Here is a 19,878-nt window from a genome sequence, read left to right on the forward strand (position 1 = left end):
AGGTTTTAACATAAATATTTAGAGAGTTCTTTGATGTTGTTTGCAATGAAAAGATTGATTCAGAAATGTACACCAAATTTTGCTAATTAAAGTTGCAAAAAAACCTGAATCTAAAAAACAAATTAACAATTTAAAACATATTACTTTCACCAAGGTGGAAGATGCGCATTTCACCCGCCTTCTAAACCTTGTAGTGGAATTCCTCAACTTTTAATAATCTAAGTTTAGGAATCTTAGATTATTAAAAGTACATACTTTAGCTTACAAACCTCAAATTTTAATACAAAACATAAGCAGCTATGACACACAGGTATATCATACGTGAATTGTAGAGAGATGTATAAGAATAGAAACACCTTTCACTGAATAATAGTTTTAATAATGTCCACAAATCTGTAGCAGTGATAGTACCAGTAGTTCCTTTAGTAACAGACTGTCGGCAATCGATAACAGAAATGAAGTGCAACAAAAAGGCGTTCACCAACTAAAAAGGAAAGGTTTCATATCCAAAGAGCAGCCGAGCAGCTTATAAACTGCCAAACTCGGCTTTTTATGAGATTGGAATTAACCACGCCTACCAAAACAAGCGGAACTTAACCCAAGCCTACTTTTGCAGCCTAAAAAAAGCTGCACTTTTGAACATAAAAAGTTTTTTTTAGTTTGGCAAATAATTTTTAAATCTTGTATTTCAAAACAATTTATTAAATTGATATGTTCAGAAATCAAAATGAATTTTTGGGAAAACTATTCGCTAGAAGTTGTAATTTGGCTAAATCAGCAAAATCTTGGGAGCGCAATATACGTACCGTTACTTATTAAACAGGTCGAGATTATTGGCTATCCTGCGAGCGAGGAGAAAGTTTCATTAGATGCTAGATGCGTATAACAAAACAGTATCGAAATTCTGCGGATTTTTGTCGAGTGTAATTGATTAAAACTATAGATGAATTGCTCTTAGTTATGTAATAAACAAATAGGTACGAAATTGTTCAAATTCGTCATCATGAGTGAAGCTTGCCACTGTCAAAGCATTCAAAACCAAATTAGAAGATGTAAGAATCTTAATTATTCACCTGATACTTGACACGTTTTATATTCATAACAACTGTTTTTATAATTTTTTTTACGACACACAAAAGCATTATAAACCGTGTGTATTCATCAGTAACGACTAGCGCCATGTTTTTAAACCTGCTTAATTCGATAAATGCCAAACCAATATGTATTATGTATATCGTGTCTAACCATTTTTATTACATTTTAGATCAGCAATGTCACGAAGAGGGTAGAGCGTTTAAACTCACAAAGGGTGACGTAAAAGCTAATATCAAGTTTCCAATTAACTGGAACCAACGGCAATGTCTCTGTTGTTTTCGAGAGACCAAGAATTATGATTCGTACAACAATATCATTCAAATGGTTATGGTCACATCTATTCGTCTCATTCAAAGCCTTAATGATTACGAAAAGATTTTGTCACAAAAAGACGATTTCCCTGATGCAAGGTAGGAATCCGTTGCGTTGCCTAAAATGATTCTTGCTAGTTTTACAACGTTATTTATTTTTGTAATTTACTGCACAATTGGAACAAAATCTGATATAAACGTTTAATGAACTTTTAGTATAGTGCCATTTTGAGCAACACTACACAAATTCTACGAATTGCATAAGTTGTTAGTCTGGAAATTAAATAAATAATTATTCAAAGTTCAGATTATAGCCACCAGACCATCATTGTAGGTTCCGTTGTGAAAGTGTTTGTTGTTATCTTTGCTTTATACTGATTTACTCTATCAACAATTGGAGATGTTACTTGTTTATCTTTGATTATTGCTATCATTTGTTTTATGGTTCATGTTAATTCATATCTAAAACTGTAGGACTCATAATTCCCTGATACTTTATGGTCCATCATGCTCACTGTTCATCACATGTACAACTGCATGCTATTCAATGAACACTTGAGACATTGTGCAGACAGCTCTTTATCTGATACATATAAGATATATATGACATATATTGTCGTATATATTGCAACCAATCAAACTTCACTTTTTTATTGTTGGACAACAATGTTTGGGTGTTGTTACTAAGACATCCTTTTAGTGGCTTGTTTCTTTTGAGTTTCCTTAAATAACGTTTTGATGTAACTATTCACTGCAGTGCATGGGACGATGAGGACAGTAAGGAAGCGGATCAAGCTGTCTTCACGCTAGGAGAGGTGGAACATCTAATCATCTTTGTCAACAATTCTCTTGTCATGACATTTCCTCTCTACATAGTCTGCAAGCATAATCATATCTGCACCACTGAGGTTTGTACGTCGTAAGTGATCAATTGGGTTGATGTATGGATTCTTTCATCGTTTGCAACCTTTTGTCTGCGCTAAGAATATTGTCCTATTTTGCTAATATAACAGTTTTTGATGCTTTTGCAAGCTTTAATAGTTATTGCAAAAGTTTCAGTTCCTTCTATCTCTGCAAGTTCCTCAAAATGTCACTTCTATTTCTACAGGCTCTCTGCTTTGATACAGTAATGTCATAAAATTATATTGATTCTCTCCTTTAAATCAAAGCATCTTGTTTCAAAATGTCCTCATTTTATTCATATTTATTTAATATAGATTTTACACTGTGCGTATTTTTTAGATTTATATCATAATTGTTTTGTTTTGCTGCAAAACATCTACTACTGAGTAGGCTATAATCACGAATCTGGTGCTACGAATCTGGTGCTGACTTTGTCACAAAGGTTTGTTGAGTTGCTGCAGCATACTGGAGGTAAAATAGGAGACCTTCCAAATTGCTATCACCAGTATCAGTTTTCAATGACCTCTCTACCAAGAACACACGAAGTCTCAAATGCAAACAATCTTTTTCCTTCACATTCATACTAATCAGTTTCTATTAATAATCTTATAATATTAATTGTATATTTTTGGCTTATGCTTGTAGTAATTTTTCGTTCAAGACCAATTTTACTCTGAATCACATGATAATGTTATAGCCACCAAGCTATTAATATAGATCAAACCAGTTTTTGGTTGTTTCAATTTTCAATTCAAAACTTGGTTGCTACCGTAACAATCATCTACGTGATGATGACAAACTGGCTAACATAAACATCAAATTTTTCTAACAAATAAATTAAAGCTAGCTTTTACTGCTAGCATCAGGCCTAGCAACAGTTCCTGAGGATTTACCCATGAATTTACTTGATTTATCTTCAGTTTGCTACAGCCTTAACTGTAGTTCAATTAGGCTTCCATGAAGCTCCGTTTTTTGCATTGTCTTGTCATCTGTTTGTTTCTAGTTCCTCAACTTCATGTTACTCTTAGCTGCATCCTTGTATCTCAGTCTGGGTCAGTCCGGATTTCTCTTTCCTTGGTGGAGTTGTAGAGTGAACTGTACGGAGCTGTTTCTGTAAGAGAGGCAAAAACTAAAGTATTTAATAACACTCGAAATAAACTGTCAATTGTCAAACTGTCAGATTTTAAAAGATGTAGGATAAGGCAGTGAAGAGCAATGGGGTGCATCTTAAACTGGAATTTATTAGCCTTAGGGCGATACGTTTATAGTCAGGCTTGGAAACTAAACCGATAAGTGTTGATCTACTTTCATCAATTCTCCATTTCACTGCATAATTTCTATAGAGAATTTAATAGGCGAAGCTAGCAAGCTTATCAAATGGAAAAGTTTAACTCTATTGATAGTGTGCCACTGATTATAATGTGTGCACACATCTTCTCAGCTCTGCCAACCTGCCTTTTGTAATGTTGTAGGAATTATCCAGCCAGGAGACCAGTATTCTTGCCTCCTACTGTGATGTCTCTGTAAGGACATTTCCTATATCTACTTCTTTGCTATCATTTTTAATTCGGTGATGTTGTAGTTCAATAGCTGTTTGTAAGATTAACTACCTTGCTACCTATCTGCTACTTATTGCTACCTTGCGCAAGATTATAATAAGAATAGCTCTGACTATTGTCTCTTTTGTTTCATGAGTGATAGCTTGTCTATGGAAGTTAATTAAAATATGTTTTGAATGAGCTCACACTGTTTATCTATTCTGTAAAGCTGTATGTGATCTGCTATTAGCACATCGCCCAATTCAATATCACTTCCTGTAAAGACGAACCACATTAGCAGCTGATAAATGGTGAAGTGGCTGATAGCGTAATTTTAAAAGTTCAAGGTCAAATTAATTTGTTATGACAGTCTGAAAGCTGTATTTATACCAAAAATAGCTTGTAGCAATTCACTGCATTAGACAGTAGCTGTAAAAGGGCAAGACATTGACTAACCTTCTGTTTAATCCTTCGGCTGCGTGTTTTGAAAACTGATAAAATGAATGATTAAAAGACCAACCTGAAACTAAGATGGCCTACAAACTTTGTTTGCTGTCATCTGGCTATCAGCATAGGGGGTCCAATAAGGACACCATCAACCAATAAATGTCTGGCTGTTGATTTGGATGATGAAGACACTCTCATATACTCGTGATAAATTTATGTCTCTTTGATTGGCTGTCTTGAATTATTTTTTTTACTGACCATTCAGTTTTTTAATAATTCTGCGTAAGTTTTCATGTTGTCTAGGTTTTAAGAGTGACTTACCAGTTATGTCAGGATATCTTTTTGGTTTGTGGCAAGTGGCTTATTCCGATCACTCAGCGCTGGGATTTAAATACCCCTCTTCAGCGTGTCTGTTGATATCGGCTATACTAAATCATCTGACTATAGTTGCATTTATCATGTTATATTTAATTGCCCTACCTTGGCTAGTAGACACTGTCACAGAGTTATCGCATAGCTACATTGTTGGTGTTGGACCGGCAGTTGGCTTATGCTGCAATATTAGGAACATATCATACGGTTATAATCTTTGCTTATTCTTATAAATTATGCTCATCTTACTCAACCTTAGTTTTATTTGGAGAGCTAAAAATCTAAGGCAAAATTTTGGTTGTATCGAGTACTAAAATTTTACCATCATTTAATACCTTTTTCGTTACCTTGCTTCATGTACCTGGAATTTCGTCTGTCGTTGGTTTGTTCTGGATCATAATAATACTTAATACTAATAATCATGGTACTTTAGTTGTTAGTCGTAAAATAAACTCTTCTGTATGATTATATTCATTTATTCACTATTTGTTCAATAGTATTCCCTCGTTAATAAATCACAATATCTAATGATAACGTAGACATTGTTTATCTTGTCTTATCATATAACATTCCTCAAAGTGTTTGATTACCTATTCCATAGTTCAGCGTAACACACATTAGCTTATGAGACATGAATTATCTACTAAGTATTTGTGAGTTGTTTTACTATCCCCACTCTATTTATTCAATATTTGAAGGGTCCTGATTTTTATGGGTTTGATCTATTTCTATTCTAGGATCCTGAATCTCTCTCGGTTATGCTACTCAGAAACGTCTGTTTCTTCTGCGATTCTGGGGGTTCCCAGGCTATAAAAAAGTTGTTTGCTGAGCCTTGCAAGCGTCTTTCAATCTCCCTTCTAACCCATATCGTTCATTGTCTTGCCAACGTAAGTATGTCGAATGTTCCATGGAAGACAGTTGTATCAGTGTCTGAAAAAATGTATGGCTAGTGGAATATTGCTACTATATTCATTGTGTTTCAACAAACAAAATCGCTATTCTGTACGTTTGCCGCTTTGATATTTGGCTACACAGTTTGCAAAATAGCTTTCTCTTGAGTCTATTTTACTGCTAGTGGAATGTGCTGCGGTAGCCAGTCTCATGGTTTATTTCAATGAGTGTCAGTATCACAATATTTTAATGAACACTTATAAAGTGCTTGTGAAATATATGTGAGTACATACATAATGATGACATCACCAATGCTACTCTTGGTGTATATATTGCTTATATATATATATTGATTATATATATATATATATATATATATATTGATTATATATATATTGATTATATATTTATATATATATATATTATTGATTATATACAGTGAAACATGGATGACTCGCCCTCCGATATATCGAACACATGGTTAACTCGAATGGATTTGCTTGGTCCGTTCCCACGCAATGATAAATAGCTTTATATAACTCGACCTCGGCACCGTTAACTCTAACAGTTTTTTGCCGAATTCACAAACGTGGTTTCCGTTCAATTTATTTCGAAGGAGTTTCCATTAGTCGCGGAGCTGAGACTACTCTGCTTTCTTATACGCGTATAGTGTACATATAATTTCCCCCGTACCGTATAATGGAACCGAAAAAGAAATCGTATAAAAATGATTAATAGGGTCGCTAAGACATTCGCTTAGTTACGGCCAAGCTATAAACGTTAGAAGGTATTAGCGATAAAAATTTAATAAAGATAGACACAGCATGCAAAATACATATTGTAACTGATTATATGCGGATACATAAAGATAAAATGTCACAAATAGGCTCGTGGCTTGGCGTCCTCTACAACAGACATCCGCTTTACGATGGCATCACGCAATCAAAGAAAAGCGTAGAAACCTTCTGACAAACTTAAAGCACTCGAGGAAATCGAAGCAGGACAAAAGCTATCAGCATTATCAAAAAGAGAAAATCTTCGAAAAAGTACAGTGTCAACATGGATTAAACAAGAAGAAAGAATAAGATCGTTATGTGACCAAAATTCATCAAGGCTAAAAGATCGTTCAACGTCGCACGATGATTTGGAGGGTGTATTATTGACTTGGTTTAGACAAGTGCATAGTGAAGGCGTACCTATCGATGGGCCAATTATGTTAGAAAAGGCTAACAAGTTTTTGAGGACTATCATAACTGTTTAAAATCTATTTCTACAATAAGTCACACTGTTGATCTTTGTCAAAAAAATACCTTGTCACTGACTACACTCGATAAGTTTTTTAAATGAAACTTTGCTTAAATGCTTTGAAACTTAAATGCTTTTTTGCATTGGTCATAAATGTTTACTTATATCCAGTTTTAAAAATTATCAGAAAGAATAGATATTTTTCTATTGGGCTGAGATTTGTTTGCAGTTTTAGGTGATGTGACTGACAAGACGTTTTAAGATTAAAATTGGTAAAATTGATCTCGAGTAAAACACTCAGAAGAAAAAATGTCTTCTGAGTGTTTTAACCGCGATTAGGTTTTGCCAATTTTAATCTGAAAAAAGTTTTGGCAGTCGCATCATCTAAAACAACACACAAATCTCAAGTGTATAAAAATATCTATACTTTAAGTGTCAACATTCATACTGTGGAATGTAAAGTGAATACAATTTATGTGGTCATATTTAGTAGCGGGGCTATGGTTGCACTGTATGCTTTGTGTTGTAGGTGAGACATATTTAGTAACAGGGCTATGGTTGCATTGTATGCCTTGTGTTGTAGGTGAGACATATTTAGTAACAGGGCTATGGTTGCATTGTATGCCTTGTGTTGTAGGTGAGACATATTTAGTAACAGGGCTATGGTTGCATTGTATGCTTTGTGTTGTAGGTGAGACATTGGCTGACACCCGGTGCCATAGATACATACATATCCCCTATTAAAGCTAGTCTGGTTAGGTAAGTTTTCTGTGCAGATACTGCTGTAAGAAGAGTAACTAGTTGTACATCAGCAATACAGACTTTCTAAACATGTTTTGTAAATGCCGAATCTCATAGTCAAATATTTGGTAGTTCATGTTTTCTTGGAGAAACTGCCTTGTAGCAACATCAATTTTTATTTCACTCATAGAAAACTTGGTTTGGTAAAATGTGGAAGTAAGTATGCATGTAGATAACATACTACGCAGGTAGCAAAGATAATTTGAGTGACGCTTCGATGTTTTGTGGTGCCTGAAGGTGTGTGAAATGACGATCTTCTCTTGTAGTTACATGTGCGGCATGTCGGATGACGATCTGAGACAGGCAGGAAGTAAAGGTGTTACAGAGGTTGTCATGTCGCTGATAAAAGAATCCAATCCGATCAAGGCCTTGTTTGACAAGGAGTATCTCAGACTCTCCTTCAAGTACTTCAGCTGTTCAACTTTGAAGATAAGATTGGCTGGCCTTCAGCAACTGAATGTGAGCCGAGAGCAGTGTCTATGGCTATAGGTCAATCTGGTGATGTAATTCTCTCTTTAGACATTATTAAAATTAAGTTGACAATGAGCTTATTATTTCTGTTTGTAGAGTCAAGTGGCTCTTTTCAGTGAAGCACTGAGTGCTCAAGATGGAGATCAGCTCATTGCGTAAGTTAATAGAACTTTTCAGGGCTAGCATATTATTGAAACTGTTGCCACGAGAGAGGTTGTTTATTAAATTATCAGCTAGTGAAGTGATGTTCAACCATTGTGTCGGGCGCATTACTGTGCCATGATGGATCATCAGATGTCATGGAAATTATCAACGGATGGCCCTTTTCAAACTTCATCTATATTATTTTTTACCCTTGTCTGTCAGTTGCCTTTTTGTCATAAAACTGAGAACTATTTGCACAGTTCATGAAGGTTGCTGAGTTATTTATTTCAAATTAACTGCTGCGCAGTTAATTTGAGCATGAGTGTAATAAGCTGAATGTCATGAGGCCAAGCCCAATACAAAGTGGTTTTTCTCTTAGATTGACCCAATTATTCTGGAGTTGTGCACTCTATCAGTATATAGACAAAGTTTATTCATTGTAGAGCTGGTGTGGTGTTTTACACTCTATCAATATGTAGACAAGGTGTGCTCACTGTCGAGCTGGTGCGATGTCTCACACTGTTAGTATGTAGACAAGGTGCACTTACTGTAGAGCTGGTGTGTTGTTTTACACTCTATCAGTACATAGATAAAGTGCACTAACTGTAGAGCTGGTGTGTTGTTTTACACTATCAGCACATAGATAAAGTGCACTCACTGTAGAGCTAGTGTGTTGTTTTACACTCTATCAGTACATAGATAAAGTGCACTAACTGTAGAGCTGGTGTTCTGTTGGCTGAGTGGCTGGTAACGAGCCGAATCATCGAACACATCTTCGGACCAAACTTGCACAATGAGCTTGTCAAGCAGAGTCAACTCGTGCTGCACTTCCTTGGTAATGAGGCGAAGATCACTGTAGAGCATGTGGATATCATGTGGGCGGCTGCTCTGGTAAGATTGTGGTCTGATATAGAGGCCTTATCTAATGCTCGAGTTAAATGCAAATACGATATCATCATATGCGAGAGGGCTAATAGTTACGGATTCCTAGAGAAGTTCATTGTAATATGTTCTGCGCAAAGCTGAATTTTTGAATCATTTAAACTTAGCACATAATGTCTTACAAATTAATTATATAAATTATTAATAATTACATTATATATTGTATAATATATTATAGTATATAATAGTATATAATTATAGTTAATTACATATAATTATTTATTATCATTAGAAACCCTAGTCGTAAAAAATAATAAAAAGAAAGCAATCAATACACTATATACAGAGTGAGATAGTGAGCACTTAGTTGTTGGTGAATCACTATAAATTTCGCCACAAATTCATAGTGATCAATTAACAGCTAAGTGATCTTTATATTTTATTACCCAATAAAAACTTTTATTGATTATTACATTCTTAATTTCATTTTTTTCATACGGGGTATTCCTTTACATATTTTTATATAATGCATTTTTTGTGTTATTTGTAAGTATCTACAGTATTTATCAAGGAATTATAGTAAGTTTTGGGACTGTGGAATGGAATAAATAAATTAGTCTGTAGAGGAGTATCTGCTCTAACATTTTATGGTATTAGCCTATGAAAAAGAGTTTGTATGCCGAGGTATAACAGTACTGGAGATCTTCCTTTGAATTTTGTCCACTAATTGAGCTTTAAAAAACTTTTGGAATGACCATCATTACTAAATTTATTTTCATAAATATTTCTTTAATTTTCCAGTTTAGCCAATTATAAGAAGTTGATTGATTTTTGATTGTTAGATTGGAATCAATAGATTAATTCCAATCTACCCTAGGACACTTATATTTCGCTAGTATTTAGTTTCGTGAGTAGCATACAGAGTAAAATTTCACTGCACCTTAATTTTGCAGCTCTGATGAGTGCGAAAATATAGTGATGTGAAAATAAATGCAGTGGAACAAACCTAATTAGATTCCTCAGGTTCAGTTCACCACAGGCCTGTATTCACTGGTTGCGAGTTGGGGCGACTAATGTTAGGCGACTAGTTATGAACACCTGGGGGTGTTGAGGGGGGCGGTGTAAGCCCCCAACAGGTTTTTCTTATGTAGAGCCTCAGCCGGGCCTCTTGTGTGAAGTTTAAAAAAATTTTATCGGAAAGTATCAACATTTTTCTATTTTTTGAGATTTGTTTTGTTTTAGGTGATGTGACTGACGAGACGTTTTTAAATTAAAATAGGCAAAACTTGACCGCAGTTTAAACGCTCAGAAAAAGACATCTTTTTCTTTTGTGCGTTTTAACAAAGATCAATTTTGTCGATTTTATTTTAAGTTCATACGAAAGTTTCCACGCTTTCGATGGGACATGGCCAAGCGGATGTTTGGTAAAACTTGATATTTTGCAAACCTTTATAAAGGTCGTTAACAAGAATATTTTGCCACTGATGATGATAATAATGACGGCTAAGAACTATTAAAATTTGATGTTTGTCTCTATGGCTTCGAATAAAGTGATATTCTACAGCGATAAAAACCATCTCTATAGCCGTTGGGCAAATAACTTTTCGAATAAATGATGTTGAGGTCGAGTTATCTGAAGCAATTTATCATTGCGTGGGAACGAACCAAACAAATCCATTCGAGTTAACCTTGTGTTTGAGATGAACTCTATCATATACATTTTATCCAAGGGCGAGTTATCCGAGTTTGACTGTACTTAGCCGCGGAAAGTTCCTAAAAAGTTGGGACGGCTCAGCCGGCCAGCTGCCCTAGGGAATACGGGCCTGGTTCACCGATAAGAAAAAAATTTCAATTTGGGACTAGTTTGTAATTATGAACCGCAGGTAGAATGGTGTGGGCGAGGTCGATAATGCAATTTGATCGCTTGCTGCCATTTGTTTCTTGGACTATCAATGAACAAAGCTATTTAATTTCGCGTTTTCGCTCGTTCGTTATGATAGTTTAGTTTCGCACATGAAATTTTTGCGAGAGGATGACTCTGCGAAAGTTAGATGAGGCGAATACATTGGTGTCCTAAGGTATTAAAAAAGACTACCAAAATATTCTGTGTCGCAATAAAATTGAATTTCATAAATTTATGCTTATATTCATTGTGCGTTTACTGACACAAAATTGCTCTAGTAACAACTTGATAAAGAAAAATCCATTCCTGAACTAACTACAGTGGGCCATCACTATACGATTTCAATCCATTTCGGTGTTGGCATCGTTAGGTGAAAATTTCATATGTTGGAGGTATAGAAACCCTTAGTAAATATCTAATGCAAAAAACACACTTTGGTAAAAATCATCAACATTTAATATACACAAATATTAAAAATTAGTAACAAAATAGTATGTTAACCTTAGTAACTAAAGTTACCTGCAGTAATATTAGTGTATTTAGTGGTTATGATCTGTAATAAAATTTAATGTTGCAATGTACTATACATGGTACGTACCGTGGAGAGTTCTGACCTTCGAGACAGACAGGTAACATAAAAGCTGAATTCGACTTGAATAAATTTAGCCTACAAAACACATCTTAAAGCTAAGATTTAGTATGTATTCATAACTATTTTACTGAACTTATCTCCTATCTGTTGCCGGTTTCGTTTTCATAATAGCTAATAATGAACAACGCCGAACTGAGCGAGATTGAGCATCATATATCTTTCATTCGTTGTTAAAGGGTATCTCCTTCAGGCATTTCGAGAGGAATTTAGGCGAATAGCATGTCAGCATATTTGTTATTTCGACGTGATTATCACACCGATTGTCAAATTTGGATTTCGAGCAAAATTTTAGTTGACCTGTTATATGATTTGTTTCCCTACGATATAAAACAATGATTTTTCGCCCGTTCCATATGCAATATTTTTCGCCATACAATAAGTCATTGTAACCCGAGAAGGCACTGTAACAGGTTATAAAGTTTGAGCAACTCCAGTTGCACTCCGCTCCAAATAATATATTTTTTTATTTAAACTTGCTTGTAGCTAATTAATTTACGGGTGTTTAAACTGATAATTAAACAGTTGTTTGTAATTAGAGATCTGGTCAACATTGTACTTAGAAAAACTACATAGAAAATACAGCTGTGTTAAAAATGGCTCTTATTGGCTATTGATTGCTAAAGTTTTTCATGATTGGTCATTGTAATGCTACTATTACCTGAAAATTAAAGCCTAACAATCAGAAATTTCAACTGATTATTTGTTAGATTCTATTCAGTAGATTATAAAAAATTGTACTGATTTACTGATCATGTATCTAACAAAAAATTCTTTCCAGTTATTTTATTAACGTAAGGTAATGTATACGCTTATGCTAGTAAGACTGCACACATTGTCTGGCACCAAATATTTCGAGCAAACTCACCAAAACTCAACTCTGTTCCTTGCGTATTGACTAGCATAGAAGCAGTTGGAAAGATTTGTCTTGTTAGAAAAAATTTATGCATATAATCAATGAAAATGATGATGAATCAGCATTCGTTGTGTAAGCTTTGCAAAGCTGCAGTAGACGTAATTAGTCAAAATTATCATCAAAGAGTGAAACTTCATGTTGATATTTCACCGTATTTAGCTAAATTTATACCATGGTTTATATTGAAATAGTCTACGATAGAAAGGAATTTAAAGATAGTCAACTTTTTTTTCTCTGAGATTTGTTCCGACTAAATTATTGTCTCCGTTTCCTTTTTGTTGCTGTAGTATTTTGTTAAGCACTTTCATTAGCAGTTTTGCTCTTATTATAGCAAAAGCACTGTTCACGACAAGTGCTGGAGGTGTTGACGGTGCTTGTTAAGCATCTGACCTTCAGCCCCCTCGTGCATCTGATGGCGCTGTTGTCAGCGCTGAGTCCTTCGCAGCACACCGAGCAGACGGTTACTCTCATTCACAATATTACCAAAAGGTTCTGGTCTATGCTCAGTCAGGAGGAGAAGAAGGGCAACAAGAGTAATGTCGGTGAGTCGGAGAGAATACAGTTGGAGCTGTCAAGAACTTTTAAACTTCATACCATAGAAAAAGTGTTTTTTGTGCAGTTCAAATAAATTAAGAGAAAAAATAAACAATGAATACATGGAAGTATGTATATAAAAAAGGTCACTGTTACAGCAAAAGCTCGTTGTGTTCAAAGTTTTGATGGATGATACTGGTACCTCTCAGAACTGGTATAAACATACAAATGAGATATCGGACTGTTTTGTCTGGTGCTTTCTCTGACCGAACAGAGAAAGAATATAGAGGAAATTCCTACCCTAGATACTAATACAATTGTCCACGTGAGAAGCATTTAGATTTTACAGATTTACCGAAACCAGAAATATGAGTGTAACGGCACATTCGAAATTGAAACTGCACCTTAGATAATTACAAATTAATAAAATTGGTACTGGTAAAATATTTAGCTTTAAGAAAACGTAACGGGTAATGTTAATTAATAATTAAAAGTGCACATTTGGCATATGCAATCGTGAAAACGACATGCAGTTTATGATAAGAGTGATGGGAGAGATAAGAGCGGCTTAGCCTTATTTGTAGACTTGTGATTTGAATGTCGGGAGTTCTAATCCACTACGAAGGTGATTTTTAGTTGCTAAAACTATCGCTATAACTGGACAGACGAATGACAGACAGACAAACATTGAGATTTATATATATATAGATGAGTCTGTTGCTGCCAGGATTACTTGATGTCAATTAAATGCAAAACATCTCCTGCTTCGTATAAATGTTTACACAAAATGTGTCCAATATGCAATTGGATGAACAGTTAAGAGCAGAAACTGAATACAATACATGACAAATTATTATCCTTAAACCCTGTTGTTCACCGCTGTATCTTCTTGTGTGTTTTCTTATAAGGTGAAAAAGGTATGCTAGCTGCGCGTATATTCACTAGTACGCTCAGCGGACTTGTGCATCGTGAGAAATCATAAAGAGTAATCACTATATGCATAATTAATTCTTTAAGTGGCAAGCCTGCCGAGTGGTGTAGTGGTTAGAGCGTCTGACTGTAAACGAAAGGTGTGAGTGCAATTTCCATGCGAGGCAATTTTTTTTTCTTAACGCTTTTCATGGCTTCGGACAGACGGAGAGAAACTTCTCTTATTATAGTAAAGATTATGGCTGAGATTGATTTGCTGTAGACATTACTAGACCTAATGATGTTGTGTGTCTATTTACAGAGAATGAAATAAGTGTCTGCTCTACTGATGAGGAGTCAGAGGAGTCAACAGACAGCGATGATGTCGTTGAACTGCCAGAAAGGCCAAGTCGGACTCTTCCCATAATGCTGCCCGGGGTGAGTTTTGCGGAAGCTATTTGGCCTACAGGCTCAGTGCAAAAGCGCCATACACTTGCTGGAGATCCTCTGTGGTTGTCTCCCCTTGTATTTGTTATCGTAATGTGCGTGTTATCTTGAATTGTTTTTGTCATTTACCGGTCAAGCGATGTAGGTTTGCAGTCCTAACCTAATGTTTTGTGAAAAATAAATTCATTATTTTTAAATTAGTTAGGTACATGATCTTGAAACAAGAATCTTCTTTTGTCATTTTTTGGTTGCAACAGTATCCTTCGTTTTTTCGTGACATCATATTATCGTTGTCGGCCATCTTTATAGACAATTTTATCGTTAAAAACACGAAGCTTCTGCAATGAATTTTTGAAAACGATGCTTTTGTTTGTGCAATTTTCTTATTATAGTATCAAAACAACACCAAAAAGCACTATTAAATAAAAAAAAACGATCGTTTTCTACAAATATGGCGGCTTTTTTGTGAACGAGCGCATGTGCAAACGACTTGATTACGTCAAAAAGAACGATGGATTCCTATTATGTCATGCCTTCCCAGGTCAAAGTTCACTATGGGCTAGCCTTTTACATTCTAACTAATACTCTCAGTGCAAGGTTGACTACTTACATTTATGTAGCAAATGTGACAAGCCGCACAAATAGAAGGTTCTTGTATAGCCGCATAGCTGCTAAATTTAAAAAAATTTATTTATTAAAAGGAAGAATTTAGCCGACAGCACGGTCACAAGGCAGTTATGTTGCATGTTACTTCTCAAAAGAGAGTTAAATAAAACTAGGTATACGAGTGTAAAGTTTACAATCTCTGCAGTGATCAAGCTGCTCATCTTGTCAATCAGTTAAATATTCTTTTCTTTTCAAAAAGGTCTACTTATTTCAAAGCTGGTACACCTTTTAATATGGCAAATAACTTTTGTCAGAAACAACAGTTTTTGAAAGCTTTTTCACGGACACAAAAACAAGATTTGATAGTCTGCACTGCTGTATTGCAGATTCGTACCCTTGCTGTTGTGTCGCTGTTTAGCAGCGATATCTATTCCAAACCCCTGTTTATTTTGTTTATATACATGTTTACACCTCACAACAGATGCATTTGTTAAATTGGAAATCGCATAACAAACACTGAGCATCTTCCCAGCAAATTTGCCAGCCTGTCACACTCAAGCTCTGGTCTAGTTCTTCATTTGAGAAAAGTGTGTTTGGGATTTGTTGATGGCAGTTGCTTGCGCTTGCAGGTACCCGTGGACATAGATGATAATCCCGTGCAAGAGGTATATAGTGTCAAACATAGAGGAAAACATCCCTTGGTAGACTCGCGGGAGATGGTGAGTTACAACTACCGCTCTTACTAGTACTACTATTATTACTACTACTGTTGCTACTACTAGTACCATTTCTACTACAACCAGTGCTTCTCTTACTATCATCATCATTGTTACCACTTGTATAAAAATTGAGATTTTACAAAAAATGTTGCTAAAATAAAAGTTAAATAAAAATAAAAAAGTGAATAACTATTGCAAGGTTTAACATATTTGAGTAGCTAACAATCTACCGTACTTTTCAGACTATAAACCGCACCCCTATATAAGCCGCATTTGCTTTATTTTAAAAAAAACGATAATAAAACAATACATAGGCCGCATCTTTGTATAGGCCGCAGAACTCAGGACGGTGCTTTTTAATACGACAGCAACTTTCCTGTTTAAAACGAAACAGTGCCTAACGGCACTGTTTCGGATTAGCCGACGCTTTTTAACCTAGCGCCTAACGGAACAGTACCGTTAGGCATGGTTTTGTATTTTCTTTCACCGCTAGAGGCGCACTAACCGGAGATTCTCGTTAATGCGCCCTAGCGATGAAAGAAAAAGCCACAGAATAGCCGCACTCTTATATAAGCCGCATGGCTCAAATCATCAGAAAAAGTAGCGGTTAATAGTCCGAAAAGTACGGTAATGAAGTGTGATACTCCAAATCGCAGAGTGGCAGAGATAATATAATTATTTATTTAATACATTCATTTTCACATATTTAGTTGGTAATGATGGTATCCATGGTGTATCTATGTAGTTTCCCACATTTGTCGTCTTATTTTTACAGCTTTGTTACTGTTATTGTGTGGTTCTCATCTAAGAACTATAGTCAATGTTTATATAATGTATAGTTTGTTGAAGTGACAGACTTGTGGCAGTACACTTTGTAAGTTAACTCATTATGAGAATAGAAGAGACCTGGTTTACTGTATAATAAACTTGTCTTATATGTACGTGCAATGGTACAAAAACTGATGTGAATTTTTCTTGTTCAAAGGAAACCACTAGTCCCCCACGCCTGCATGTGATACCCCCTCCCATTATCACGTCAGACAGCGATCTTTCTCCTGCAAAGATGGCTGATGACCAAATGAATGTCAGTTCTGATAATGAAGCTGGTCTTGACCACCCTTTGTGAGTTTTAGAGGATCTGTCTTTTGTATGGTTTATTAAAGCTCATAATGTCTGTCTGTTTGTTCGTCTGTTATAGCTCATTTGGTTAATTTCTTTGTAGTAAGGCTGAGAGTTTGCCTAACAGTGCATTTTCTGTACTTTTTTGTATCATTCCAACCAAAGATATCTGTGTCAACTATTTTGTCAATTGAGTGACTCATTTTGGCACGCAAACATGTTAGGGACCCTTATCGAGATTCCGCACCAGTTTCCTTAATGACTAGTGTTATCATTATAAATAATTTACAGTAATACTTCAACTTGCAAGTGCTCCAACGTACGAGAAACTTGAGATACGAGCCAGCTTTTAAGCAAGTTTTAGCACTAACATGCGAGCCATGTTTGAGATACGAGCACGTGAGTCAGTTGCCAAGTATGCCGGAGGTGTTTTATGACAACAGCATCAATCTGTATTTTTTAACTGCTCAGGTTATACTTTTGTACCGTGTTTTTGTGAGCGCTTTTCAGTGCAGAATTATGTGAATTAAAAGTACTGCGCATAGACCAAAAGTTTGCCAGTAAAATGAAAAATAATGCAAAGACAAAGCAAATGATGACAATTGATATTAAACGGAAAATTATTGAAAATATGCGAAATGTGAATGCGTAATTGAGCTAACTCAGCAATCTGACAGAAATACATCCACAATTATCAAACGGAAAGATTATATTCAGGGCAGTTCGCTCGCAAAAGGACTAACCATAGTTTCTAAAAGGCGCAGCGATCTTCACGACTGCTGATAGAGAGACCGCTCAGGCATTGGGATAAAAGATAAACAATTGGCCGGTGACAGCGTAACTGAAACGACGCTACCTATTTGAAAAGGCCGGTGCTATCTATTAAAACTATAAAAATAGACATTCGGACAAGTTGGCTAGTGGTCGTGCATTAAACCTTTATGACGACACCTGTGTTCGTCCTAATCGCAACATGTTGAAAGGGCGACAAAGGCAAACGTCCTTAGATAGGTTCATCTTAAAATGGCCGGCTAGTCGTAAAAGCAAAACAAAGGAAAAATTAGCTAACCAGCGAGAAACTTCAAACTATGAACGCCGAAGAAATTTTAATTACGTTAAGTTAAAAATGAAAGTTTGCTTTTAGATTTGCTTCTAAGTTTGTCTTTTAAGACTTTGATAAAATCCAAATTTATCAAAGTCAACTGTTGTAAGGAAGGATAACTTATATCTCCCTCTCTGGCAAATGCTAGCGTTGGCTGCTATTGTATGTATTTAATTTTACATTTTAATTTATCACATTTCCTTGCATTATTTTTTATTTGTTTCTTTTTGAAAGCGTGTGGTAAGTTAGGACAATAACCAACATGTTCTTTCTGTTACAATATCTTGTTTTGAGTGTTTTATTTGCATTTTTTAGAGTATGGAAACCAATCAATATATATTTAATTGTTCTATATATAAATAAATTGCACCAACATACGAGTAAATTGACATACGAGCTCAGTCTCGAAACGCATTAAGCTCGTAAGTCGAAGTATGACTGTATATTTCAAGGTCTCTACGATTCCATTTTGACAAAACTCTAGAGAAAATGTCTGATTATTTATGGTTGCTATTCTTTACATTGGCTACTCATTGTTTCTTTTTAGTTCCTCTTCTCCTAAAAACACGCTTGGTCTGATACATTATTGTAAACCAAACGCTAATTGCAATGAAGCATGTTTGATAGGCTTTTTGTTGGCTGGCTACTGAAAATGCCTTGTGATATTAGCTTCGTGTGGTATCGTTCACTCTCTTGCTGCCAAAAACGTAAATATGCTCTGCGAATTTTTCGTTGTCTGTCTGTGGTTAGTTACTAAAGCTGAACTTTGACACTTAATTCTGCCATCAATATACGTAGAAAGTTTACTAATAAAATCGTAGGAAAATAGTTTCTATTTTAAAATTGGCTAAGAAATAAAGTTGTGATTTGTATTAAATTAAACGAGTGGCTATTTTAGCTAGTGATTTGTGACTTACCCTGGATGGTGATGGGTTTGTGTTATCCTTGATGTTGCGGAGGAACACGGCTGTGCAAGTTTCGAAAGATTATAAGCTTCTTGAGCTTTGCAAAATTTCTCAGACTCGAAAATACACTGTTCACCAGTCTGAAGTTCCTGCAATACAGATGTGTTAAAGTCTATATCGAAGTTTAGTTTTGTCCGCTCATGAGGCCTGTGGGACACTCGTAAGTGATAGTGACATAAGAATTTTAAAATTCTCATAGTGTGATAACTTGAATTTGTATTTATCTTAAAGGTTTTCTTGCAATAAAATTCACATTACTGTTATTTGGTACCAAAAGATTCACCATGTCTGACTCTGCTGTGTTGTAGGTGCAAAATATATGGAAATGTGATTACAAGCTCTTAAAAGCTCAAAAACGAACATTTAATCGCAGCCATCACAAAAATGCCGTAGATTAGAATCCCTTTCCAAAACGGCTCAAATAAGACATAACTGAACAAGATGGCTTCAGTTCACACTTTCATGCAACCTCATTCATCGAAATATTTTCACAACTATACTTTTTGCATTCAATAAAACCATGTCTATTGTCCTCACGCGTCTATTTCATCATCATTGTAATGCTGTCATTTTGAGCGCTGATATCTCAAAACCCACCGTAAAAATTTGTTAAATTTTTAACCTTAGCTCGAAGGAGTGCATATCATCTTCTGATAAACATGACGAGCCTGTTGGTCACCTGTGATAGTCGAAAAATGTTGCAAAAATTATTTGCGCTGTTTGGCAGGAAGTATGGGTCACATGATCAAATTACGATTAGACCAAGCCGAAATAAAACTGTAAAGTAGTGAGCATCTATATTGGATACGGGCTTTTCGGTAAAACCCCGAAGTGTTTGCCATAAACTAGTGCTACGAGACATTTTGTATTGAACTTTTTATTGACAAACAATAACCAAGTTTTTTGAGT

General features: G+C 35.4%; 2 protein-coding genes across 3 annotated transcripts in view; one reads left to right on the forward strand and one right to left on the reverse strand.

Moving 5' to 3' along the window:
- Positions 1–526, reverse strand: part of LOC137399523 (cysteine-rich motor neuron 1 protein-like) — a 41,979-nt gene extending 41,453 nt beyond the window's left edge. The window contains exon 1 of one of the 2 annotated variants that reach the window (XM_068085677.1): positions 412–526. The gene's annotated coding sequence lies outside the window, so the exon portion shown is untranslated. Of the gene's footprint in view, positions 1–356 lie in introns of both variants that reach the window. The other variant, XM_068085676.1, reaches the window with a different exon arrangement.
- Positions 527–1,003: 477 nt separating this feature from the next.
- The window catches only part of LOC137400659 (ubiquitin carboxyl-terminal hydrolase 34-like), a 96,081-nt gene continuing 77,206 nt past the window's right edge, over positions 1,004–19,878 (forward strand). The window contains exons 1-13 of the mRNA XM_068086991.1: positions 1,004–1,052; positions 1,265–1,505; positions 2,164–2,314; positions 3,782–3,832; positions 5,404–5,553; positions 7,494–7,561; positions 7,870–8,062; positions 8,171–8,229; positions 8,938–9,109; positions 12,900–13,114; positions 14,305–14,449; positions 15,694–15,783; positions 16,769–16,905. Of these exons, the coding sequence (XP_067943092.1) occupies positions 1,004–1,052; positions 1,265–1,505; positions 2,164–2,314; positions 3,782–3,832; positions 5,404–5,553; positions 7,494–7,561; positions 7,870–8,062; positions 8,171–8,229; positions 8,938–9,109; positions 12,900–13,114; positions 14,305–14,449; positions 15,694–15,783; positions 16,769–16,905 (1,721 nt within the window). The remainder of the gene's footprint in view (positions 1,053–1,264; positions 1,506–2,163; positions 2,315–3,781; positions 3,833–5,403; positions 5,554–7,493; positions 7,562–7,869; positions 8,063–8,170; positions 8,230–8,937; positions 9,110–12,899; positions 13,115–14,304; positions 14,450–15,693; positions 15,784–16,768; positions 16,906–19,878) is intronic.

This window comes from Watersipora subatra, chromosome 7 (assembly GCF_963576615.1).
Source record: "Watersipora subatra chromosome 7, tzWatSuba1.1, whole genome shotgun sequence".
Classification (NCBI taxonomy): Eukaryota; Metazoa; Bryozoa; class Gymnolaemata; order Cheilostomatida; family Watersiporidae; genus Watersipora; species Watersipora subatra.